The sequence below is a fragment of the Protopterus annectens genome, chromosome 1.part2 (assembly GCF_019279795.1).
Source record: "Protopterus annectens isolate FY-2018-M chromosome 1.part2, PAN1.0, whole genome shotgun sequence".
In the NCBI taxonomy this organism is placed as follows: domain Eukaryota; kingdom Metazoa; phylum Chordata; order Ceratodontiformes; family Protopteridae; genus Protopterus; species Protopterus annectens.
In genome coordinates this window covers 356326080-356351879 of record NC_056727.1, presented here as the reverse complement: position 1 = coordinate 356351879, position 25800 = coordinate 356326080, and the positions used below count along the sequence as shown (strand labels likewise).

Sequence of the window (25800 nt, the reverse complement as noted above, 5' to 3'; positions counted from 1 at the left end):
ACTCTCCCTTCTTCACTCACTTCCATCAAATTCTCTTCCCTGACTTTCTCGCTAAATATACCATAACTTTGTTTTCCCTCACATCATATTGCAATTCCTGTTTGTATTAGACTAACCTACTTTTAATTTCTCTACAAACTGTCTAAAATTTCTGTAAATGTTAAACTGTCATATAACTTGTGTTAATTCTTAACCAATGTTTTTATTTCTGATTTGTCGTAATTAAACTGCAGATGTCTTTGTTTTGTTTTTGAAGATTATAAAATTATTGTCCCTAAAATGCTTTGTAATAATTTGGAGCTTTTCTCCCTGGGCCTCTGCTGAGAATGGGCTTCTACCCACTCGGACTTCCTGGAAATCAAATGCCAATAAATAAATATATACAAATTTTGGTTGGAATAGGGTATTTATTTGATATAGTTAGAAGCGGGTATGTGTTCGTATCGTGGGTAATGGTTCATCCAGGGTCCTGAAAGCATTTGCATGCCATTTCTTCCTTGGGATGATAATTTAGTGCTTTTTTGAATTCCTGGCAGGATACGTTATACTTTGTTTTGGGTGGGAGTTTGTTCTACAATGTAGAACATATCCTGGAGAAGGCCCACTTTCCCATCATTAAAGGAGGCCTGTTTAGATTGTCTGGTGTTATCCTCTTTGTTTCATAGCATAAACCTGCATTCTGAGAGGAGTTTCTTTCGAGGTAGGGCACTAGCCATGTTTTAATATCTTGCATATCAAGATGCCAAGGTGTTACTTTCTCTTTCACTTGTGGAAAGCCACCCTACTTTAATAATACTGTATTGGTGACTGTAAACATCACCTTGCGCTGAAAAGCTACGTATTTTGTTTAATGTGGTCTGCAGACTTTGAGTATTATGGGTAGAATGAAATGTCAAGAATGTCTTCCAGTTTGGATAAATGGATTAATTTGGCTATTGCAGTATGTGCTGTGTTAATGAGTAAATGAAAAATCCTGAATTTTTTTTTTTTTTTTTTTTTTTTATATATGAGAAAGGACTTTAATATGCTTATGTTTACAAAAGTTGAGGTAATAGTTAGGGGTAAGTCCTAAATACTTCTCTCCTAAAAGTTTAGGAATAAGGGTATCAGTTCAGAAAGTCTGATCCTGGCTGCAGTTAACTTGGCAAAACTTAGCAAAAATAAAAAAGTCCTCTTTCCAGAGGAAAAATCAGTACAGTTAAGGGTTTAAGCAGATCATTATTCAACAGTGGATTGATGACCAGTATTGTCCAATTCTAGTTTGAAAATTGAACACCTTAAATAGTATCCTTCCAGTGGGAGTTACCAGGTCTTTCTAAGTAAGAGTCTGTACCTGGTGTCTCCATGTTACTATGTAGTTACAAAATCTAGTACCCTTTTACGTTTTACCAGTGTTAGGCATCTCTTATCAGCAGTACATGAAGGGAACCACCACCTTACCACAACTTAAATGAGCAAATACCTTTAAAAAAAAATAAATACAACAGGTCATAAGGACAGAATCCAACCGGGAAGTAAACAGCCTGTTCTATAGGAGAGGTAGTCTCTAGATGTTGCTGAAAGTGTGCAGAGAAACAAACTATCTTGTGTTGTTGAAAGTATGCAGAGAATCCCAACCCAGAAATCTAAAATACAGCAGGCAAGACGCATGTAAACAGATCTTGGTGGCTCTTTTTCAGTCTCGAATGAAGTTACTATTCCCTTCAGATCTTTTTGTCTGAGGTAGAAATGGCCATTAAGCACACTTGAAACCTTTTGCAAACTTTCTTAAATTTGAAATAAGTAGTTTTTAATGGGACTAGAAGAAAAATAATTTTGAAAAAAAGAAATATAAGAGGAACAAAGGCAAATGCATCTTGGTGTCTGTTTCTAGAAAGTGGAGGTTGGGTGAGATAATTATCAGTACTTGTATTTAGTGACTGGCGGCCTTGTGTTGTTTTTGTTGTCACAAATGCTAATCTTATTAATTGTCGGGGGATGCAATTAGCATAGTATTAGTTTTGTTGTGATTTAATAGTTTACTATCTGCGACTCATTGACATAGTTTACAGAAGGATTTGTTGTTGGAGTTTATAGCTTTAGAATGCATTTATCTGCATCAAGAAGGAGAGTGGCATCTGCATATAGAGTGATATTCCATGATGTGAGATCCTGTGAGAAGTCATTAATGAACAGACAGAAGAGCAGGGGTCCTAATGCCAAGTATTTGGGGAGGGGGCCTTTGTCAGAAAGTTGGTTATTAGTAAGTACTTGAAATACTCTGTTTTTGAGACATATTTTGCACTCAGCTGATGGTATTCTGTCCAAAGATTATTTTTTTCTAGTTTTCAAAGAATCAGCTTATAATTAACTGTTTCAGATGTCCTGGTTATATCAGCAACTTTTCCAGCTGTTGAAAGGGCAGCATTCATGCTGTGTATTGAGTGGGTTAATAAGAGTAAAGTTGTATTAATGCTTAAAGCAATTCTTAAACTGTTGGAAGCTGTATTTATTTATAGGTTCATAGGTACTTACTGGGCTGTTCATCTGTGAGGACCTTCAGAAGCATAGCCATGCATTCCCAAGAGGTTTATTAGCTCTAGTATTGTAATTACAATTACCCCGGAGCCCTTTGTATTTTCAGTATGAATAACCAAAGCCAGACATACATTTGCTCATTATCTCTTTCCTTAAGGGTTTGAAGGTGGTAATCCCAGGGGTTATCTTGCGGTTTCCCATCAATTAGTCCAGATTATCTTTTTGTCGAGTAAGAGACGTACTTTGCTTGTACGTCTAGAGGGAGTCTGTACCAGTGAAATGGTATTCTCTCTGAAACTCATCCGTCCCTCAAGCATGTTCTATTTTACTTGCAGAAGTTATAGAGCTATCTACAGCAGGAGTCTCTACCACTGTTGGACTTTTGGATGTGCAGTAGGTCTGAAAGGATGGGGTCTGTAGAGGGTTCTGTAAGTGATGGGCAGAGATCAGTCCTCAGTAGTCTGTATGATATCGAGAAGGTGGACGAGGCTTTGAGACAGTCAAGGCTGGCTTTGTGATTTAGGCCCAATATTTTCTTGGTGAGAAAGTGATGTGGTTATCCAAGTTATACGAGGTTGTGCCAGGTGCCAGGTGTTTGCTCAGGTACATACCAAAGGGGGCATTTTACTCACTGATTGGCCTAATAAGTGTAGAATAATGGAATAATCACCTACTTGGAACTGGATTCTATACCCTTACTAATACGTTTTGCAGTGAGAAAGGACTTTTTTCAATAGTGGATATGTGATGACAGAAGGATAGGTCACTGTCAGCGTAAGTATCCACGTCTGTATCTAGTAGATCAGTTTTCATGGGTGTGCTGATGGTTTCAGTTTGCTGAAGGATACTGTTATACATTTTTTGGCATTTAGTTTTAAGCCATGGGTTTGACAGCACCTGTTTGTCTGGAAAATGCCCTCCTGAAGGATTTTGGTATCTTCTGGAGAGTTTGATTGCATCACGTTAGCAATCGTCTGTAAACTTGTTCAGCCATAAGCGCTTAACATTAGCATTGACATCTAAGAAGTAAATCCCAAAAAGACATGGCTTGAGGACAGAACCCTGAAGGTACACCATTGGTTGACAGGTATTTTGAAGGAGATAGAGCACACTCTGTAATTTCCTGGTATCCGTTTGTGAACCAGTTTGCTGTTCAACACGTTACATAGGAATTTACATTTAGCTCTGTTAGTTTATCAACTATATTCGAGTGTAGGATGGTGTTGAAAGCCTTTGCAAGTTGTGGATAAGCATTATGTTCAGATTTTTCCTCATCCATTGCTTCCGTAACCTTCTCAAAGTCACTGACCAGATTAAGTACAGGATCTGCCCTTGACAAAACCAGGCTGGCTGAGGTTGAGAGTTTGTAGGCTGCCTGTGTGCCCATTTATTAATTCCATAATGATCCTTTACATGGCCTTGTAGCTGAGGCTGGTCAGGCTTATTGGTCTATATTTGCATAGGTGTTTTGGTGGCCACAATCTCCATTTGGAGGCTGATACTAAATAGTATCTGTAGAGCGTTTGGGAGGTCTTGTTTTGGACAGCCTGGTACATTATCCAGTGCCCATAGAAGCAGGGGTCTTGGCTTTGGATTGTGCTTTGAAGACTTGTTTCTGGGAGATTTGGTGGGGGGATGCAGGTATATGTTTTGGGATTGTGGGGGGATGCAGGTATATGTTTTGGGACTGTGGGATGAAGAGGGTAGAAAATTAGCTAATCTGCTAGCAGATAAATTTAGCTCTGTGTCCTCTGTGGTATTGTTTACTGTTAGGTTTGCACATGTTTGAGCATTGTTTCTTAGATTTCTAACATGGTTGGAGAAGGATTTATGATTCTTTTGCGTGGATGGCTATTTGTACTCCTGTCTGGCTTTGGTTGATTTGTTCAGAGACTGGTGTTCATGTTAGGATTACCAGGAGGGTTTTTTAGCATCTGGAAAGTTGCATTTATTTTTATGTGCAATGAGCTTTCCTTTTTATTGTAGAGGCTGTTATTGTTTGGGCTCTACCATAGAGGTGTTTGTGTTTTTTAAATTTGGCATCGTAGTTACTTAAGACAGATGCATCTAATTACTTGTGCCTAGAAATTGGAAGTGAAAGATTCTGCATTTGCAGAAGGGTCATCAGGGTGGAAGGGAATGTTGAAATTAGCCAGGTCATCACTCAGTTATAGCAGATTCTGGCTTCAGTCTTATAGTGAATTTGATTGGTCCAGTTTGACTAGGGAAGAGTCTACAAGTGGTATGGAACAGAGCTGTCCCATATTGACGAGAAACAAGTCTAGGATTTTCTTACCTAGTTGGGTGCAGACTATCAACAAGTTTGTGTTTATGAAGTCCAGAAATCTCTGGGCACAAATGTTGGGGAATGTACAAGTTTCGCAGTTGATGGAAGGATTGTCAAAATCCTCTAAAAGAACTGTTTGCCTGAATGCTTAGGGATACCGTTTAAAAGATATGAAGCAAACCTATAGCTTACTGTGATGTAATGTAGGGTTTTGTTAATGGTAAATTGGACTTTTAGGAGTCCCAGGTCATTATCCTTTCAAATCAGTCTGGAGGTGAATTTTACAAATGTATAGACTTCATCTAGTGGAATAGGCCTAAACATGTGTTAGTCATTGAAATTTTGCAGTGTTGGGGTGCTCTCAATAGTCTTGAGACAAGTCTCTATGACACTGCATATCTAGATGCATTCCATGATAAGGAAAGTGACAGTCCAAGTTTAAACATGTAGAGCAATGCTCTCATTCCACTTGAGTGTAAACCTAAGCTTAGTAGCTTTAGATCACAAAAATGCCCAAAAATAAGTGCAGATCTAGCAGGTATAACACTTTACAATGTGGAAAAACAAATGCAAAACAGCTAAGTACGTAACAGAGTTGTTTTCAGGCTGGTAGTTGACTTTGAGTGCGTTTATATATTTGTGAAGTTGATTATATTTTTTTTAAATATTTTTGAGTTGCATAGAGTAGGAATAGGTCTAAATTCTTTGAGATATTTTGGAGAGGGAATTTTTGGGGAGTGGAAGGATGGCTGTGTTTCTAACTGGGAGCACTATTCCTCTGCTGAGTGACAGGCTGCAGATGTAAGTTAATTGTTTGGAGTTTTTAGCAGCTTTATTTTAAGAAAATTGGATGAAGTATAGATTATTTTGAGGAGATGTTCATATTGTTTTAAGAGTATTTGTCTCCTTTGTAGAGATCTCTCTGACGGGGCAGATGGCGGTATATTCAGGCAAGGGATAAAGCTGTGAGAATAGAGGTGAAGTTATTGTTTTAAATGTGTTGGTTATGATTCATAAGGAAGTCCTTGTATTCACTGGTAAGGTTTGAATTACCTGTTGCAGCACAGTGGAGGTATCTTTGTTAGATGAATGTCCAGTACATTGTTTTACTTCCATTCCATTCAGAATTGTTTGGCATTACCTGATGCTGACATTTGTTTAAGTAGGTGGATGTGGCTGAGTTGGTTGCTATTTCAATTTTTCTCAGAGATGTAACTTTGGTCTAAGTTATCTTGCTGGTTTTACTTCCCAATTGCCCAGACATTTTCCCCTCTTTTATGAGTTTAATTTTTTTTTTTTTTAGCCAGTGGCTTATCTGGCCTGTAATTCAGCGAAGAGATGTAAGAATTTCATTAAATTATTTTTATGTTGGAGTTTGCCAGAAATACTGTTCATCTCATGGAACTAGTATTCCTAAGGTTCATAAAAAGTACTGTGGTGAATGTTTTGCTGGCTAATTAGCAGTTCACTTGTAGAAAAATGACTGCTGTCTTTTTGCCATTCAGGTACTGGAGGTTTTACCAGAACATGTTGGATACAACATTGAAATCAAATGGCCAGCTCAACAAAGGGTAATATTATTCATATATTTATTATTTATAACAGTATTAAATATGTTTGTTATTGTCTTTAGCAAATAATAAAATTTTTCATTGTTATGTTCTGTTATGCAGATCTACAATATAAATAGTATGGGGTGTTTAGTACCAGCTTGGCATTCATCCAGAGATGATAAAAAAAAAAAAAAAAAGTCTGCTTAAGAATTTTTTTAATTAGGATAAATTTCTGTACATGCATTAGACATCAAATGCACCATAACAGTGAAACTGTTAACTCTGTGTTAGTGCTTTGCTAATTGAATTTGTAGCTCATACTCGAGGGCCCTCTCGTAAGACTTTCCTTTACTAAAAACATTGCTAGTGAGGTACTGGAAAAGTAGTACTGAGTAAAATTAGTGTAATAGATAAGTGCTTTATGTGTGTATATAGATACACAAACTTTTATTACTTTGTTGGCAGTACAGCATAGCCTGCAGTCCCATTATTATTTTGTTGTTCTGCCTTCTGCTTTTCCCCTGCGGTGACTGCCATTCATGATCAGGTACCGTTTCCACTTGACATTCTGATTTCCTCTTTGTTTTGTCCTTACTACCGTTGAATTAACCATAGTTTATTGCATTTAAAACTTCTTTTGTTTTGATATAATGACAAAATAAGCATTTCCATACAAAGGTGCACGTTTTTAGGTGAAATTCAAAACACATGCAAGCTCTTTTAAGTCTAATTCAGATCAGACTAATCAAGCAGTTAATTATGCAATGTTCTTGTTTTCTGCAGAAGCTTCAGACTAATTACCCCTTCGTCCCTTAAGTAACTTGCAGGAAATATTCCCATTATAGATGTTCAACATTGCAACACTGTTAGTTAACCTAAGCTATTTGCATTGAATCTTTCCAAGGATATTGCGCCTTCCTTGCATTCTTCCAGGAACTTGAGCAGACCCCGATATTAGAGGCAAGTAGAGCACCAAAAACTTCAGAGCTTTCTTGGCGCTGAACTGCACTCCTCCTGCAGGTATAATGGGACTGACAGTCTTGATACTTCAAAGGTGGGCAGATAACTTTCCTGCTGGGGAAGATCTTCCATTCATTTATTTATTATGTAAAGAAGACTTGTGTTTTTCTGGGAAAGTTATGCTTTTGCCTGGGAAACTCAACTTTTTTTTGACTGTTTCACTGTAACAGGGGATTTTACCTTTTTATCTCCATGAATTATTTCAGTTTTAATCTGTTTCTTGAACTTTTTCACACATTGTGTTAGCATTTGTGTGTTATGGACAGGATTTAGTGCTTTAAAGACGATCAATGTGTGTGTTTTGTTTGTTTTTTTTTTTTTTACCATTTTGTTTTTTGGCTTTGTTTAGATTTATAGACTCCTTCAGATGCCATTTCCCATCGTAGAGGCTTCTGTGGTTGAGCCTATGGAGCAGTTACTGGTCTCTCTGGTTCTTTCTACACCCTTCTGCAAGAAGAAAGTTGTTAGGGAGTCTGTCAGGCCTGTTCTTTCATTGCCTCACCTGCTGATAAGTAGACTCTGCTGTGGCCGTACTTGGTCCTCAGGCTGCTCTTTGTTGGCCCCCAGCTTCTCTGGTGTAGCACCTGTAGCCACTAAAGTACCAGAGGATAGGCACATCCTCTTTAGCTGTAGGGTTATCCTCTAGGACCAAGGGAGAACCACTCTTGTTGGACTTGGGGGGGGGGTATAGATGTAAGTGTACAACATAGCCAGAAATGAAAGCCCAGAGTCCCAGGAGAGTGTACATGCTGTGGGTCAGTCTTTTTCAAAAGATTCTCCTGGGGAAAGAAAACAAAGTTGAACATTAGTTTTCTTGTCTGTATTTCTGTAGACCAGGAAGGTTTGATGAGATTTGTCAAGGAAATGATTTCTGCTTTCACTGTGTCATTTTCCTGTTTTGACGAGAAAAGAGAGAGTCCTTGCTCTTTCTGACTCTGATTTTCAGTCAGAAGAGTAGGGATTGGAGAGAGAATGCTGTGCTTCAGAGTTCTCTTCAAAAGCTGAAGACTGATTGTGAATAAAGTGTGGCTTCAGATTTGCCTTCAGAAGATTTTTCTTTTTCTGACACCTGGATCTAAAATTGAAGACCATTTTTAGTGGGAGCAGATTGATATTACTATTACCCAGCAAATGTGTTAGTACAACTGGTGATTCCTCAGCTTGCAACTCTCCCTCTTGTTTTATATGCTTTGGAGAATGTCTTCCAGATAGCTTGTAGTTTGCCTGTCAATCATCCTCTTGCCCCTAGAAAGTAAGGTACCCCAGACTCACAAGTACTTGTTTTTTTTAACCCCCAAAACAGACCCCTGCAGTGTTTTCCTTATCCAAAACTGCTTCTAGACAAATGAGTAAACCTAATCCCATTCCCTTTGATAACTATTTGGAAAGAAGGCTGCTGCTTCTGGCTCTTTTATATTCAGAATATTAAACTGCAGGTTAATATTTTAAAGTTTTTACTTCTGTCTTTTGAGAACATGAAAAAGTTAACTGGTAACCTCTCCTCTTCTGAGATGAAAAACACAGTCACTGTTTTTACACTTGAAAAAGCCCTACAATTGAGTTAGGGTGAAAGCACTTGTGGAATTTATACAATAAACCTTTTATGGACTTGCAGCCTGTGTGCTGAAACGATCGTTGTATTGGATTAGTGGTTTTGTTTCTACGGTCTTTTTCCACTTGTTTTTTATTAATGTCACAGACCAGGTTAAGGCCTTGCGTGCGGGTTGCTCGGGTGGAGTTTGTCTTATGGATATGCAGCAACTCCATCAAAACTGGGTCTGAGATGGCCTTGTATGCCAGACACAGGTCACCTCTGAGCAGTCTGTACAAGACTGAGTAGAGGGACGGGGCTTTTAGCCTATCTGTATAGAATAAGTGTTTGAGACCCTGGATTTTCCTGGTCAGGAACCTCTGTGGTCTCTCCAACTGCTGCATGTGCTTGACAAGGTATATGGCGAAGGGGGCATTGTACTTGATAATGGGTTTGATTTAGAAAGCCTTCCTTACGACAGAGGCAACATGGTGGTCAAAAGTGAAGCTGCTTTCAACCTGGGTGCCCAAGTCCCTCACGACTGATTGTGTGCTTAGTACATTGTTGTTAATGTGATTAGTGGGGATGCCATTTTCCCCAAAGGGGATAATGATTCATTTTTGGCATTCAGTTTGAGGCTGTGATTCTAGCACCAGTCATTAGTTTGGGTAAGACCCTCTTGAAGGATGTTCACATTACTATGGGAATTTAAGACTGCACCCAGCTTGCAGTTATCTGCAAACCTGGTCAGCTACAGACCATTGGTTTTGGCTTGCACCTCAGAAAACTATATCCCAAACAGTAGAGGCTCCAAGACCGATCCTTGGTGTACACCACTCGTTACAGGTCTACTACTAGAGGTGGCTTCCCCTACTTTGACTAAATGGGTTCTATCAGTGAGCCAGTTAGCTACCCATCTGGTAACATACGGATTGATGCCTAGCTGGGAGAGAGTATCTATTATGCCCGATTGGGGAATAGTGTCAAAGGCTTTGGCTGGGTCAAGGTAGGCTTAGTGCACCATCTTCCCCTCATCCATGGCTTTGGTGACTGTTTTGAAGAAGTCAAGCAAGTTTAACAGGCATGATCTCCTTTTGACAAAATCAAACTGTGTGGGATCAAGCATTTGGAGTTTGCCAATGTCCTTGTTTATAAGGTCCATGATGCATTCCATGGCCTTGCAGATCAGACTAGTTAGGCTGATGGGCCTATAATTGCCTGGGTCAGTGGATGTTTCATCTTTGTGTAGAGGGATGACAGTGGCTGCCCTCCATTCAGTTGGGATGAAGCCGGTGCTTGGGTGTCTAATGGAGCTGAGAATTCATGCCTGAGTTCATGTAGGATACAGCCCAGGGATGTTGTCGAGTCCCATGGAGACTGTATTTTTTGCCTTTGAAGAGGGAATTAAGGACCTGCTCCCTGGTGGTGAGGTGAGGGGGGCAGGTGCTGGGGTTGTCCTGTTGTACTGATGGGAGGGACAGGTGGGTAAAGTTTGAAATTAACCTGTCTGCCAGCAGGTTTGCTTATGTCTCTGGTGATTGTGTGTGGTGTTATTGACCACCAGTTCAGAGGAGATTTGGGTGTTACTTTTTAGATTGTGGACATATGTTCATAGGTTCATACTAGGCTATCTGCCCTAGGGCATTTATAAGCTTAGCCAGAGTGTGTTTGGCTTTCGCCACCCATTTTAAATTAATTTTGCTATGCCCTTTTTCGAGGTTAGTATACTGTGCCTCTGTCTAACAGTGACACAGAAGTGATACCCGGGGTAAACCTACGATCTCCCATCCACTCATCAAGATTCCTCTTGAAGAGAGTCAATGAGGGACTCTGCCCAACCTGGACTGGGATTTTATTCCAGAGTGAAGGGAGCCTCTGGGTTATGAATCTGTCCCTCCAGCATGTCCTATTTATTTCAGTGCTGAGGTTCAAGTTTCTCGAGCGCGTAGCTCGATGGGATTTGGATTTTCTGAGGTGCAGCATGTCCATTAATTCCAGGTTGGACATGGCTTTATACGTCAGGCACAGATCACCTCTGAGCAGGCGGTATGCCACTGAGTAGAGCTGGAGTTTCTTTAACCGGCCAGCATATGGCATCTGTTTGAGCTCTTTGATCCTCTTGGTGAGGTACTTTTGGGGTCTTTCCAGTTGCTGCAGGTGTCTGGTAAGGTACATCCCAAAAGGGGCATTGTACTCAATTATGGGCCTGATGAGGGATGAGTAAAGAGGCACGATGACCTCCCCTGATCTAGATGTGAATCCCTTCATGATTAGGTGGGCTATATAAAATGTTTTTCTAACCACTTTGGCCACGTGGTTGTCAAATGAGAGATTGTTATCAAATTGGGTCCCCAGGTCCCTAATTACTTCTTCCAGACTTAATGGATTACCATCTATGTGGTAATTTGTGTGCACTCTGTTCTTGCCAAAGGGGATGACTATACACTTTTGGTGTTTAGCTTGAGGCCATGGCTCTGGCACCAGTTGTCTGTTTCTATGAGGCCCTTTTGGAGGATGCTTGTGTCGGCTGGAGAGTCGATTATGGCACCCAGTTTGCAGTCATCTGCGAACTTGGTCAGCCACAGTCCTTCCGTGTTGGCCTGTACCTCCGAGAAATATATACCGAACAAGAGAGGTCCCAGGACTGAGCCTTGTGGGATGCCACTTGTAACTGGTTTGGAGTCTGACATGGCTCCAGCAATTCTAACCATGTGGGTTCTGTCCTTGAGCCAGTTTGCAACCCATCTAGTGACATAGGGGTTTATATTTAAGCTGGTGAGCTTATCTATAATGCCCGAGTGGGGTATTGTATCGAAGGCTTTTGCAAGGTCCAGGTAGGCTGTGTGGACCACCTTCCCCTCATCAATGGCCTTGGTGGCTCTTTCAAAGAAATTAACCAGGTTTAAGAGGCAGGATCTGCCCTTAACAAAGCTGAACTGGGTAGGATCCAGTGTCTGTAGGTCCCCAATATCTTTATTTATGAGGTCCATGATGATCCTTTCCATAGCTTTGCAGACCAAGCTAGTCAGGCTTATGGGGTGATGGTTTCCAGGATTCGTTGAGGCACCACCTTTGTGGAGAGGGACCACTGTTGCTGTACGCCACTCTTTGGATACATATCCTGTAGTAAGGCTGAGATTGAACAGTAGTTTTATGTTTGGGTTTAGCTCTTCTTGGAGTTCATGTAGGACGCAGCCCGGGACACCATCTGGTCCCATTGATGCTGTGTTTTTTGCTTTGGAGAGGGCGGCTCTTACCTGAGCATCTGAGATGTCAGGGGGGCAGCACTCTGCTGGGATAGATATTTGCCCTTTTGGTGGGGGGGGGGGTTGCGCTGAACCTGTCAGCTAGGATGTTGGCGATATCTTTAGGTTCGGTGTATTTTTTGTCATTTTGGACTAATTCTGAGCATATCTGGGAATTCCCACCAAGGTTCCTAACATAACTAAAGAAAGCCTTGTGATTATCCTTAGTGTCCTGTGCAATTTTTCTCTCGAAGCTGGCCTTAGACGATTTTATGAGTGCCCGTAGTTGTTTGCTAATACTGATCAGAGATGCCTTCCCTTTTTAGGATTTTGCTCTATCATGTAGTAGCTTCCTCCTTCTATTGTATAGTTTGTTTATGGCTGAGGTCCACCAGACAGGACGTCTGCCTTTGGAGGATTGGGTCTTGGTTTTATTTGGGATTGCATGATCCATGCATTCCTGAAGGTGTTCATACAATGCGTTTATAAAGGATTCTGCGGTCTGGGCCGTATTTTCCACAGGCCCGGGGGGTTGAAGGATTCCACCTCGGTTTTGAGGAGTGTGAAATTTGCTTTAGAGAAGTTTTTCACTGTGGTTTTCTGGGCAGGGGGTGGGGTCGGGATGTGAATATCCAGTGAGATTAGTTTATGGTCTGATCTTACCAATGAGGGATATACTTCTGGTCTGGAGCATAGAGTCCCCATGTTGGTGATGATCAGGTCCAGTATGTTTTCCCCTCTTGTGGGAGTGGTAACAAGTTGTTCCATAGCATTTGAGTTTATAAATTCTAGGAACCTTTGGGCTAGGGTGTTGGAGCTAGAGTAATGCTCCCAGTCTATGTTTGGGTAGTTGAAGTCGCCCAATATAATGGTGTTTGGAGAGACCTTCATATTTTCCAGTGTTCTCAGGAAGGCCGAGTGGGGTTCCTGGGTTTGGGGGGGTGGTCTGTAGCAGGCTATAAACTGGAAGGCAGTTTTACCCACTGTTAGTTGCACATGGATAGTCTCTGATGCTCCGTGCTGTGCCACCAACCTGGAGGTGTGGGTATCTTTGACAAATATTGATACCTCCCTCCTTTTGTGGTTCGGTCCAAGTTTTGGGGCCGAAAAGCATGGTATGAGGTATAACCTGGTAGTGCTGGGGTGCTCTCGAGAGCCTTGAACCAGGTTTCTGTTACTGCACAGATTTCAATGTTCTCCATGCTAAGGAGAGTTTTGAGTGCATGCATCTTGAGGTTTAGACTTCTGGCGTTGAGTAGCATTACTCTTAGTTTCTTATCCCTTGTGATACCTATGGAGGTGGGTTTGTCTTTTGAGCCTTGCCTAAAAAAGGCACTATGGGGGGTAGTAAGAGCCTTTGCCAATATCCGAAAGCCCAGGGGTGACAGGTGCAAGCCGTCCCTAGTGAAGCATCGTGGCTTGTCGAGCATGTCATCCCAGGCTGACAGGCATTGGATCCCCTTTGAATGACACCAATACTTAAGCCAATTGTTGAAATTGATCATCTTGTCTTCATATTGTGGCATCATTCTTGGTGAGGGTAAGATGCTACTCAAGGTCAGGGTTATACCGGCCTGGGCTATATGCTCAGAGAGCTCCTCTATGTCTCTTTTCATGTAGTCCAGGGAGGTACGTCTCAGGTCATTCACACCAGCATGGACAATGACTGAGTCATATTTGTACTTGCCTTGGAGTGACCTGAGTGCTTTTGTTATGTGGCGGATCCTAGTGCCCGACAGGCAGCTCATCGTGACCTTCTCCTTGTTCAGCCTGGTGAGCAGGACGTCAGTGTGCCTGACGATAGAGTCACCTATTACAAGTGTATCAGGTGTGTTGTTTAGCCTTAAGGGCTGTGACTGTTTGGCACACTGGCTTTGTGAACTATGTGTTGCACGTGTTTTGTTTTGGGGTAGCGGTTGCTTGGGTGTCCGCTTTGGAGGTCTCTGCTGCTTAGGCAGATTTTTATTTAGAGCCTCCGAGTATGTTTTTGTGTGTTTATGTGTTTGGTTTGCTGTCGTGGTAGGTCTGTGTGAGACTGGATTTGTAGTGAGTGTGGTTTCCTTCCCCTCCTGACTGGTTACGCCAGTACTGAGTTGAGAGAGCTTAGCCTCCAGTTTGGCTATATGGTTGCATCTCTCACATGTGTTGGAATTTGTTGGGAGGAGGAGAGGGTTGTCTGTGTACCTGAGGCAGTTGTAACATTGCCTCAAGATTCCCAGATTCACCAGCTGGACCGGAGAGGAGATTGACAACTGACCTTTGGACATGCTAGAACGGTATTGGGAATTCCTTTATAATTGAAAAAAGGGCCAGTGGGGAACAAGGTACTCAAGGGGAGTTTGTGAGGGTGCAGTGCTTTCAATTTTTTAGTGCTGACTTGTATAATTGCTTTAGAGAGTAAGTGCCAGGTAACTTAAATGCAATGTGTTACAAGTAACTTAAATGCAAAAACGACAAACAGTAACTTTCTTTCAAGTTATGTGAAGAAGGCCTTGTGATTGTCCTTAGTGGATGTGGCCAGTTTGGACTCAGCTTTAGAGGATTTCACCAGTGACCTTATTTGCTCGTTCAGACAAAGGAGAGATTGCTTCCAACTTGCCACCTGCACCTTTTTGATCCTGCACAGCAATGTTTTCCTTGTATTATAGAGTTTTTATTGCTGCTGTCCACCAGACAGGTTTACTCTTCCATGAGGAAGATGATTTGGTCCTGACAGGTATTGCTGAGTCCATACAGATATGTAGGTGCTTGTATAGTTTTTTTGTATAGGCTTGGACATTAGTGCTAGTTGCAACTGAAGGGACAGTGGTTGTGCAGCTGCTTATACCTGCTCTGAGGAGGTTGTAGTCTGCTTTGTAAAAATGTTTTTGTTTAACCTTGACTGGGGGGGGGGGGTCAGGGGAGATGGTGACTTCAAAAGTAATCGCTTTATGGTTGGATCTTAGCAAGGAGAATGACACTGTTGGGGTGCTACAGTGGCTACTCATGTTGGTTAGGACCAGGTGTAGGATATTTTCATCTCTCGTAAGGGTGTCGCCCAGCTGATCCAATGCGTTGTGAGTGACGAAGTCGAGAAACCTCTGGGTGTTAATGTTTGTTCTGGAATAGGTCTTTCACTCTATGGTTGGGTAGTTAGTCACACAGGGTCAGAGTAGAGGGTTGAATCTTGATGGATTCAAGTATGTCCAGATAGGTGGAGTGGGTGTCCTTGAGTCATGGTTGGGGGGGGTCTGTAGCTAGCTATGCTCTGAATAGGTGTTTTGTCAGCAGTTGACTGCACTTGGAGTCCTTCCATTTCTGGTCTTGCTGGTAATAAGAAAAGGGAATGCTTCTCTCTCTGACTCTCACAACATTGAACGGGAAAATGATTGATTGTGAGGGGACACCATCTGATATAAATGTTGTCTGTACTCCTCCATTTCAGCTGTGGGTTGTCTGATCTGACCGGATTCGACTTCAGCACCAATGCTGAAGCTTTTCAGTTCCAGGACTCCAAATCCTCCCATACCCATAATTCCCTATTCTCCACCTTACTACCTCAGATCTCATTTGTCACATGAGGTGTTCGGTCGTGCTTCCGAGGGTGACAACTTTGGATGGCCTCACTACAGTCCAGTTTTCTCTACTAAGGCAAGATGACTAGAAATGCTCAAAAGACCTCAAGGACACATGCTGTCATGTAAAGGTAGAGAAGTATTTGAGAAGGTTCTTCCATTTCCATCTGGGAGCCAATCATTATCAGTTTGAAAATGTGCCCTTTGGGTATACCACATCCCCCTGGGTTGTTCACCAAAGTTGTGGCATTGATAGCACACGTGCACCTACTGTGAATCCAGGCTTTCCTGTAACTCAACGATTGGGTCCTCACTGCTACAACAGACAATCTCTTATCACACCACTGGGACCATTTGCTGCAACTAATGCAGGATGAGGTGTCATAGTCAACGTCTCCGTCTCCAAGAACCAGCTTATGCCTTGTGAACAGATAGAATTTACTGGATGCCACCTGTACACAACTTTACCAATTGTTGTTCTTTCAGTGTCCAGGGTTGTTGCTCTTCAATTCACTGTCACTCAAGTTCTTCACCACCCCTGTCCACTAGCAAGGTTTATCCTTCATGTATTCAGTCTTGTGGTGTATACAGTCCTCGTGGTCCTGTTCCCCATATTTTTCATGAGGGTTGTCCTGTGGACTTTAGCAATACAGTGGTCCCTAAGGGTCTACCCAAAACTAACTCAGATCTGCAAACAGTACATATCTTGGTGGATAATGTCTCAATTGATTATAAAAGACAGCCATTGTGAACTAACCTGCCAGTGGCAGTTGTGACAATGGATGTTTTCCTTCTAGGGTGGGGGGGGGGGGCATTATGAGCAGAAAACTGTCCAGGGCACATGGTCACATATAGAGGCCAGTCTTTACATCAGTGTTCTGAAGGTGAGGGTGGTCCTGCTTGCGTTGCAAGCCTTTCAGGACTGCCTCCCCAAAGGTCTAATTCAGGTACAGACAGCATGTTGGTAGGCTGCTACATCAACAAACAGGGGCAGACCTGTTTTTAACCCTTGTGCATTGAACCATGAGAGTATGGCAACAGGCGATGTCTTAACACCATTTCTGATAGCACATATCTTGGAGTTGTCTACTGTCCTGGCAGTCAGTCTGAGCAGATTGATCCTAATACCTCACAAGTGGTCCCTCAATCCAACAGTGACAAACTTTATCTGTAGTCACTGATTCCAACCTTGCTGCTATCTTTTTGCATCCCATCTAAATTGCAAGTGTAGCAGTTACTTTGCCCTGATCCATCCACAGGAACAGTCACTGAGGGATGCTGTGGTCCACAAATGACCCCTGGGTCTCCTTTATGCATTTCTCCATTACCTCTAATGAACAAATTTATACCAAATGCAAGAATGTTCAAGCCTAAGGTGATCTTCATTGCCCCTTTCTGACCCTGGCAAACATGGTTTCTATTCTGTGTCCTCTTCTAGTACATCCTGCATGGAAACTGGATAAGTATCCAGATCTCTTGTCTCACCTGTCCATGCTGACTCCCCCGGGTCAGAAAACCATGAAATGAACTGCTTGGTTCCTCCAATTTTAACATTAGGCAGATATGATGGGCTTTCCTTGTCTGTTGATTAGAACTTGTCAGTCTCTCAAAAACATCCCACTACCAAGGTGTACCACTGCAAATTGAAAAGATTTTGTAACTGGGCATTATCCAAGGTTTTGGACCCCCTTTTCAGCTCCTGATGTTCTTCGTGTTTCACTGTTGCAGTCATCACACTTGAGTTATCTACCTGCAGGTAGCCCTTAGTCGGCCCGAAATCCAGAGACTTAGTATTTCTGCGTCGGATGCTGTCACTTCTTCCACGATGTCAGCTCATCAGGAGTATAAAAACAGGTAGCCGAAGCCATTACATCAGTCTTTCTTGCCGAGAAGGAGCCCAAAGCAGAAGCAGTTCGCAAGTGCCGATCAGCCGCTAGCTGAATTTTTAGTTTGAGTTGAATAATCCTGAAGTCTTCTAAAGCCTAGTACCCCATTGGGGATCCTTTTTTCTTGCTCTAAACCGATGTCAGAAAAAGTTAGCAATTGTCTTGCCTGTGGAAAGCAAACAGCTCAGAGATTTTCATTGTTAGTGCGTCACCTGTTTAGGCCCAGACCACGATGTCCCTTACTGTTTTGTGCCTTGTTTAATGCCCGAACAATTCGTCGTCAGGCTATTTTTATCACTAAACTCTTTTGCCGTCGATCACCATATTCTGAAATGGCTTTGGTAAGCCATCCAACTACTGATCTTCCAAATAAACGGAAGGATAAAGACAGAGACAGACCACATAGGTCCAAAAGTGCCGACGGCACTTCCGTTAAGCTAGTCCTCAGTCCGCCGGTACTCACTGATGTGCCTTTGCAGCCCATGATGCCCGCTTCTATGGATTCGCAGGACACTGCTGAGACCTGTTTGGAGTCCGGTATGCTGCGAGATGCTTCTTCGACTATGGGACCAGTGGATGTCTCTACCTTAGATGAGTCCAGAGCCACTGCTGTGCAGGCACCGGCTTCTGAGGGAGTTTTTCATCCTACCGATGTTCGAATCAAACCAACTTAATTTTTAACCAAAACTACTGAGTTTCTTAGGCCCAGAGTACGCACCACGCCTAGAAAACCGACGACCAAAGCTCATGCTCAGGCACCCATGCCACAAAAACAAATGCTTAGAATGGCTGAAGACCTTATTACACTGATTAGGGGAAGCCAGCCTTCCCTTGCTAAGCGACTAAGAACCCAGTCCCCTACAGGTTCTGCAGACCAGGAGTCCGATGACTGTGTTCTTTCTGATTATGAAGACATGCCCTTATCCGCCTATGAGGATTCAGATGCAGAGGAATCCATTCCCACTGCCTCCCCTCCAGAGGATTTTTCTTTTGGTGAAACCTTGCATACTTTAAGAGACTATTTCCATTGGGAATCCCAAGACTATCCTCAGTCCAAAAAGCGACTCAGAGACTTTTGAGTTGCCTCAGCACAGGCCCTTAGCTATACCTCCTATCCTGGATGTTGTGGATGATGTTTTCATGGAATCCAGTCTTACTCCAGACACTTTACCTCCAGCCTGTAGGAAACCAGACAGGTACTACAGAGTACCTGATTCTCACAAGTTTCTTTTCAAGAATCCTACTGCTGATCCAGAGATCATTTCCCAGGGACCTAAAGGTATTAAGGATACTACAGCCAAAAATCCTACCCCTTCAGACAGGGATTCCAGAAATTTGGACAGATTGGGTAAGAAGGTATATACCTCTGCAAATCTTGCCATCAGGGCAGTGAATTGCCAGTTTCACATGCGGAAATACCAGCATCATATTATGGAACTTGTTAAACAAAAAGTGGTAACCTTTCCAGATTGTGCAGGAAAAAAAAGAATTGCAGGAGGTTATGCACTCTGCAAACCAAGTTAGTAAGCATACTTTGCAGTGTGGCTTTTGATGCCCTAGAAGCATCTTGCAGAACAGCAGTCACTGGCTCTGTAGTGAAAAGACATGCTTGGCTGAAAGAGCAGACCTTGCCAGATCATGTTAAATCTACATTACTAAACATTCCTTTGAATAAGGACTGTTTGTTTGGCACCAAAGCAGAAGTTGTTCTTAAAAAGGTGGAAGAAAAAGTTAAATCTATGCTAACTGTTAAGGAATTCCTACAAGTGCAACCACCTAGATTTAGTAAGCATTGCCCTTCAAAACACTGGTCCTTTCCAGCCCCCTCCAGGCATTTTCAAACAAGATCCAGGGGAAACAGACCACCCAGACTACAGTCTCAGGGTATGCAGAGATCTAAGCAATGGAGTCCCCCCACCCCTAAAGCATCCTTATGGAAAAAGCTTGCAGTGACTTCTCAATTCTTCTTACCAACCCTGCCCAATTGCTTGTGCCCCTAGGAGGAAAACTTGCTCTTCGTACAAAAAAAATGGATGTCCATTACTCAGGATGGATGGGTCCTCAACACTCTATCCCAGGGGTACAAATTTTATTTCCATTCACTGCCAACCCCAAGTGGTTTTCCAGACCTTCCTCCAAACTAGTGAGCAGAGGCTCAAAACCAAGTACTTTCCCTGCTCAATATCAGAGCTATTCAGCCTTTTCCAGTAGAACAGAGGGGTCAAGGATTCTACTCCAGACTTTTCCTGGTGCTCAGGAAAGAGGGCTCTTGGTGCCCAATCCTGGATCTTTAAATTCTCAATACCTTCCTGGTGGTACCAAAATTCAAGATGCTTGCCCTGCAACAGCTTCTCTCTATGTTAGCCAAGGATGCATGGTTAGTCACCCTAGACTTAAAAGAAGCTTATCTGCACATCCCCATAAGGGAGTCATGCAGGAAGTATTTATGTTTCAGAGCAGGGTCTGTGTATTATCAGTTCTCTGCACTTCCCTTTGGCTTATCTACTGCTCCCAGGGTATTCACAAAATGCCTGGTTCCAGCCATTGCATACTGCAGGCAGAGAAAAATCCAAATTTACCTGTACTTGGACGACTGCCTGATTCAGGTGGACAGTCAGGAATAGCTGCTTCAGCACCTGGCATTTGTAAAAAGCCTTCTCACTTCATTGGGGTACACCATCAACGAAAAGAAATCACAACTGGTATCCAGTCAAAAGATTGTATTCCTGGGAGCAAGCCTGGACACAACTTTGCAGATGGCATTCCTCACTTCAGAAAAACAGGTCTATCTGACAGATTACTTCAAACAAATGGACACCAGAACCCAGCTATCTGCAAGAAAAATACTGCAAGCCCTAGGGTTCATGACCTCATGTATTCTGCTAATTCCAGATGCAAGACTACATATGAGGAAACTTCAATGGTACTTAAGTCTGTGGTGCCAACATTCTCAGGACCTGGAAAACAGTCATTCCTATCATACCTTGTCTAAGGACAGAGTTCCTTTGGTGGGCAGAAGCATGCAGCCACAACAAGGGACTGCCTTTTACACTATCCCACGCCGCCCAGACCCTAACCACAGACACATTTGACTATGCATGGGGGCTCACATGGCTGGCAAATGTATTCGGGCCACTGGAGTCCAAGTCAGATTCTCCTGCACATCAAACAAAAAGAGATGCTAGCTGTACAGAATGCCCTGACAGCTTTCAGACACCTACTCTTTCCAGGACAACTGCTGATAAAAACAGACACCACCACAGTTATGTGGTACTTCATCAAGCAGGGGGAACCCATTCTTACCCACTCTGCAGGTTATCCGTGGCCCTGTGGAACACTGCCTTGGACAACCAAATCCATCTACAAGCTCAATTCCTGCCAGGCAAACAAAACTCACTGGCAGACGATTTAAGCAGAAATCTCCTAGACCCATATGAGTGGAAATTGGAGCCCAGCACCTTCAACCTTCTGATCCAGAAATAGGGGACCCCAGAGGTTAATCTCTCTGCCTCCCCCGACAACCACCAGTTAAGCAAATTCTGCACCAGGAACCCTCACAGCAGGGCCTGGAAGGTGGATACACTATCTTTTCAATGGGAAAACCTCTCAATCTATGCCTTTCCCCCTCTGCCTTTTCTCTCAAGAGTCTTACTCAAGGTAAGACAAGACAGGCCAAGGACAATTCTGATTGCCCCGGACTGGCCACGCCAGCACTGATACCCACTCCTGCGCAGCCTGACAACGGAGCCACCCTGGCACCTACACCAGACCCCAACCCTGCTTTCCCAGCAGGAAAGACAGAGTTTGCATCCACAATTGCAAACCCTAAACCTTGCAGCTTGGCTTATTCCTTAAATACTCCACCAGTAACCCTAAGCAAACAGGTGCTGGATGTCATCCTTGAAGCCAGAAGGCCCAGTACTAGGAAATCCAGTGCTGAAAAGTGGAAAATATATTGTTCTTGGATTCATTCTAAAGGAAAGGACACAACACTGCCCTCCTTGCCTCTAATCCTGGATTACCTAGCAGAACTACTCCACAGTGGCTTATCCTTCTCCTCCATTAAGATCCATACTTCTGCCATCTCGGCTCATTACAATACTGAGCCACCTCTGTTCTTTCACCCTCTCATCAAACAATTCCTGAGAGGGGCAAACAACTTAAGGGCACCAAGGAGAGCACCCACCCCTACTTGGGACCTTAACTTTGTACTGGAAAAGCTCACGCTTCCCCCTTTTGAACCTGCTGCTTCAGCAGAGTTAAAATTCCTCTCTTGGAAAACAGCCTTACTTCTAGCCATCATTTCAGTTAGAAGAGTGTCTGAGTTACAAGCACTGATGGCTGTGGAACCCTTCATTATCTTCCATGCTGACAGGGTTTCCCTCAGGACTAACCATTCCTTTATGCGTAAAGTGGTGTCCAGTGTGGCTCTCAACCAATCCATCCATTTGCCTACTTTCTTCCCTAATCCTCAGAATAAAGGGGAAAGGATCCTGCACTCTTTGGATGTGCACAGACAGCTCAGGTTCTACCTTGATAGGGCTAAGCCTTTCAGAAAATCTGACAAGCTGCTAGTCAGCTTTGCAACAGGGGCAAAGGGCAAGGCCATTTCAAAACAAAACATTTCCAAATGGATAGCACACTGCATCAGTTTCTGCTACAAGCACCATGGAAAACCAACCCCTCAGGGGGTCAGAACACATTCCATAAGGGCTATATCTACCTCTACAGCATTTCTCAGGGGAGTCCCTACCAGGGACATATTGGAAGCTGCTACCTGGAGTTCTGTACACACCTTCACCAAACATTACCACCTGCCTATCTTTTCCAAATCCAGGGCAGGATTTGCTACAGCAGTCTTACAAGGCCTACTAGCTAACCCCAACTCTTCTTGACTGCCTCCACCCTTCCTCAGCTTTGGGAATCAACCCAAGTGTGATGACTGCAACAGTGAAACACGAAGAACATAGTACAGTTGTGTACACTTACCATAAATGTAGATGTTCGAGTGTATTCACTGCTGCAGTTCTGGTTTCCCTCCCTCCAGCCCCCTGGTTTTCTCTCTATCTTTGTCTCTCCTCTCTATGGCTATTCCTACTGGTATGGGTATTTTTTACTAGTGGTGTTTTCCACACCATTTCCTAGCTCCCTGTTTGGGGGCTCCTGACATTTGGGGCAAGAAAAAGTGATGTAATGACGTCAGCTGCCTGTTTTTATACCCCTGATGACCTGATGTCATGGAAGAAGCGACAGCATCTGACGCAGAAATACTAAGTCTCTGGTATTCGGGCTGACTGAGGGCTACCTGCAGGCAGATAACCCAAGTGTGATGACTGCAACATTGAGTACACTCGAACATCTACATTTATGGTAAGTGTACACAACTGTACTTTCCTTCCAATTTAGAGTTTTTTTAAACTTTTTCACAACACATCTAACTGTTCAACTGTCAAAGTGCGAGTGGCAGCCACCTGTAGTTTTCATCTGGGCCAAAACAACTCTTCTGTAACCTTGTTAAACATTTCCAAAGCCTTTTTAAAGGGAACTTTCCTGCTTTGGCCCCAATTAGAAATATCCCAAAGAGGAGTTGGATCTCCATCATTGTTGCAAGCAGTAACCAAGGAGCATCAGTGGATTTGAAATTCCTGTCTTGGAAAACAAATTTTCTAGTGGCTGTTATGTCAGCTAAGTGTATAACAGAGATGCAAGCACTTTCCTGCAGTCTTCCCTATTTGTTTTTTCATAAAGATAGGGTTTCATTGAGAACATATGCTTCTTTCCTTCCTAAGGTGGCATCTGAAACTGATGTAAATCAGGCAATAAATATTCCAATCTTTTTTCCATGATTTTCTAGCAAAGGTTGTCTACACACTTCATGTGCTGGACATCCATTGCCAGCTCATATGTTCTACCTTTACAAAACTACGCCTTTGAGGAAGTCATATCAACTTTTTATAGCATTCTGCAGACAAATTTTGGGCAGGGAGGTAGCTAATGTTACATCGTCTAGATGGTTATCTGATGGTATTACATTTGTGTACAATAAAAAGTGTTTATCCTTAAAATGTAAGCCTAAAGGTAATTTCACAAGGGCTGTGGCCACTTCTACAGCCTTTGCCAGCAGACTTCCTATGGATGATGTGTGCTGGGCTATATTGTCTTCTCTAAGTAAATTTGGTTTGGCCACACTAGGCCTTTCAGATCTATATTCTGCATTATTAGTTAATAACCCTCTACTATAGCCTCTTGCCAAAAAATAAACTAGGTTTAGTCAATTATATTAATTATACAAATTGCATAATTATGTAATGTTTGAGTTATGTGATTGGCTGGTGTTATATATTTATTCTGTGGTTTTAATGTATTGATTCATTCTTGAAAAAGAGTTTCAACTCAAACTTGATGTAATAAACCCTGATTTATAGGAATGGTCGCGCTGTCTTTAAAGAAATGTTACGATTAATTTTATCATTTCTTATATCCAGTGTTCAGTGGCCCAGGGGCTGTACAACGAACATAGATTCCTTAAAGTGAGGGTTATCAACATTGCCAAATCAGGCATCTAAACAGTTCCTTAAGTATGAACTTTTTTGAAATTCTAAAACTATAAGGTATTCTGTTCCTTATTTAAAGAATTACTTGAATGTTTCCAGACCTTCCTCCAAACCTGTGAGCAGAGGCTCAAAACCAAGTACTTTCCCTGCTCAATATCAGAGCTATTCAGCCTTTTCCAGTAGAACAGAGGGGTCAAGGATTCTACTCCAGACTTTGCCTGGTGCCCAGGAAAGAGGGCTCTTGGTGCCCAATCCTGGATCTTTCAATTCTCAATACCTTCCTGGTTGTACCAAAATTCAAGATGCTTACCCTGCAACAGTTTCTCCCTATGTTAGCCCAGGATGCCTGGTTAGTCACCCTAGACTTAAAAGAAGCCTATCTGCACATCCGCATAAGGGAGTCATGTAGGAAGTATCTATGTTTCAGAGCAGGGTGTATGTATTATCAACATAGACTTAATATAGTGTTAAAGGGAGTAATTATAACATCAGTTCCTTTGTGTTTGTATTGCAATATTACAATTTAACATTTTGAAGTGCTTGAAGATGGTAATTTCTGAAAACATTGTAAGCTAATATTGCCTTACTTCTAAAAGATATCTAATGCATGATGCATCTATCCCTGTAAGTTACATTTTTAATAGCTGGTGCACATAAAGGCTTTCTGAACCTGTTCAAGCTTATCTAATTGGCTATAGTTAAAGAAACAAAGTAGTTGCTAAAAGTGATCTTATGTATATCTTAATATATTAGGTTCAAATGAATTTCATCTCTAAAAGTTAAGGTTCTAAACATAAGCTCCAAATTTTTTTCATGGCCTTGAATTTAATATGATTTAGAGTCTTTAAAGGAGAATTTATTACGACTCGCAAAATCTCTGTAATGAGTAGTTACTTCCAGTACCTGTCCATTAAAAACTATAAGTTGCTTGAAAGTATGCTTACTGAAATAATTTGAAATAATTTGACTTGTATCAGTACTAAATCTAAGGCCATGTTCTGTGTCGCAGTTAGCAAAGTCATTTTAAAATTGTTCATTTTTGTTTATCAGAAGCTGCAGTAAATCCAGTTTTGCAGTCATCTGCATATTTACTAACCCAATTAGTAGAACTTAGGGGATGGTAGAGAAAAAACAAGTTAAACAAAAAATGGTCCAAATAACAGAACCAAGCAGCACGTCAAAGCTGATGGATACAAAAAAAGGGCAGAATCTGAAGTTGTTTTCATTTGATCTTCAGCCTGTGGGAATACGGATCCGACTCTGCCGCTTTTTCCAGCATCAGATCTGAGCTCCAAGCTTCTCCCCTACCCCTAATGCCCGTCTCCCTCCTCCCCTCTGATCTTGTTTGCTGTGCGTCTAGCTTGAAGCTTGTTCCATTGCTCCAGGTTCCTGATAAGTGAATTATTAAAAATTCTTCTTCTTAACTTTCTGTGGCTTTTTTTAGGCATCTTTTACTTCTAGTTTTATCCCTACCCTTGCGCTCAGGTATCAGTCTTCTAAATCTTTTGGGGGGAAAAAAGGCCCCTCTCTTTTCCATTTCTTTCCTTCCTTCCTTTTAACCTCTGTGTGTGTGCTTTTCTGACACCATGAGAGAAGACTCCCAAGCCAGGATTTCGGAAATGCACAGGGTGTGGCCAGAAGCTTCCCCGTTCT

The 25800-nt window shown here is 42.3% G+C and overlaps 1 protein-coding gene across 1 annotated transcript in view; it reads left to right on the top strand.

Moving 5' to 3' along the window:
- Positions 1-25800, top strand: part of GPCPD1 (glycerophosphocholine phosphodiesterase 1) — a 1148488-nt gene that overhangs the window by 976916 nt on the left and 145772 nt on the right. The window contains exon 16 of the mRNA XM_044056397.1: positions 6310-6375. Coding sequence (XP_043912332.1) covers positions 6310-6375 — 66 coding nt within the window. The remainder of the gene's footprint in view (positions 1-6309; positions 6376-25800) is intronic.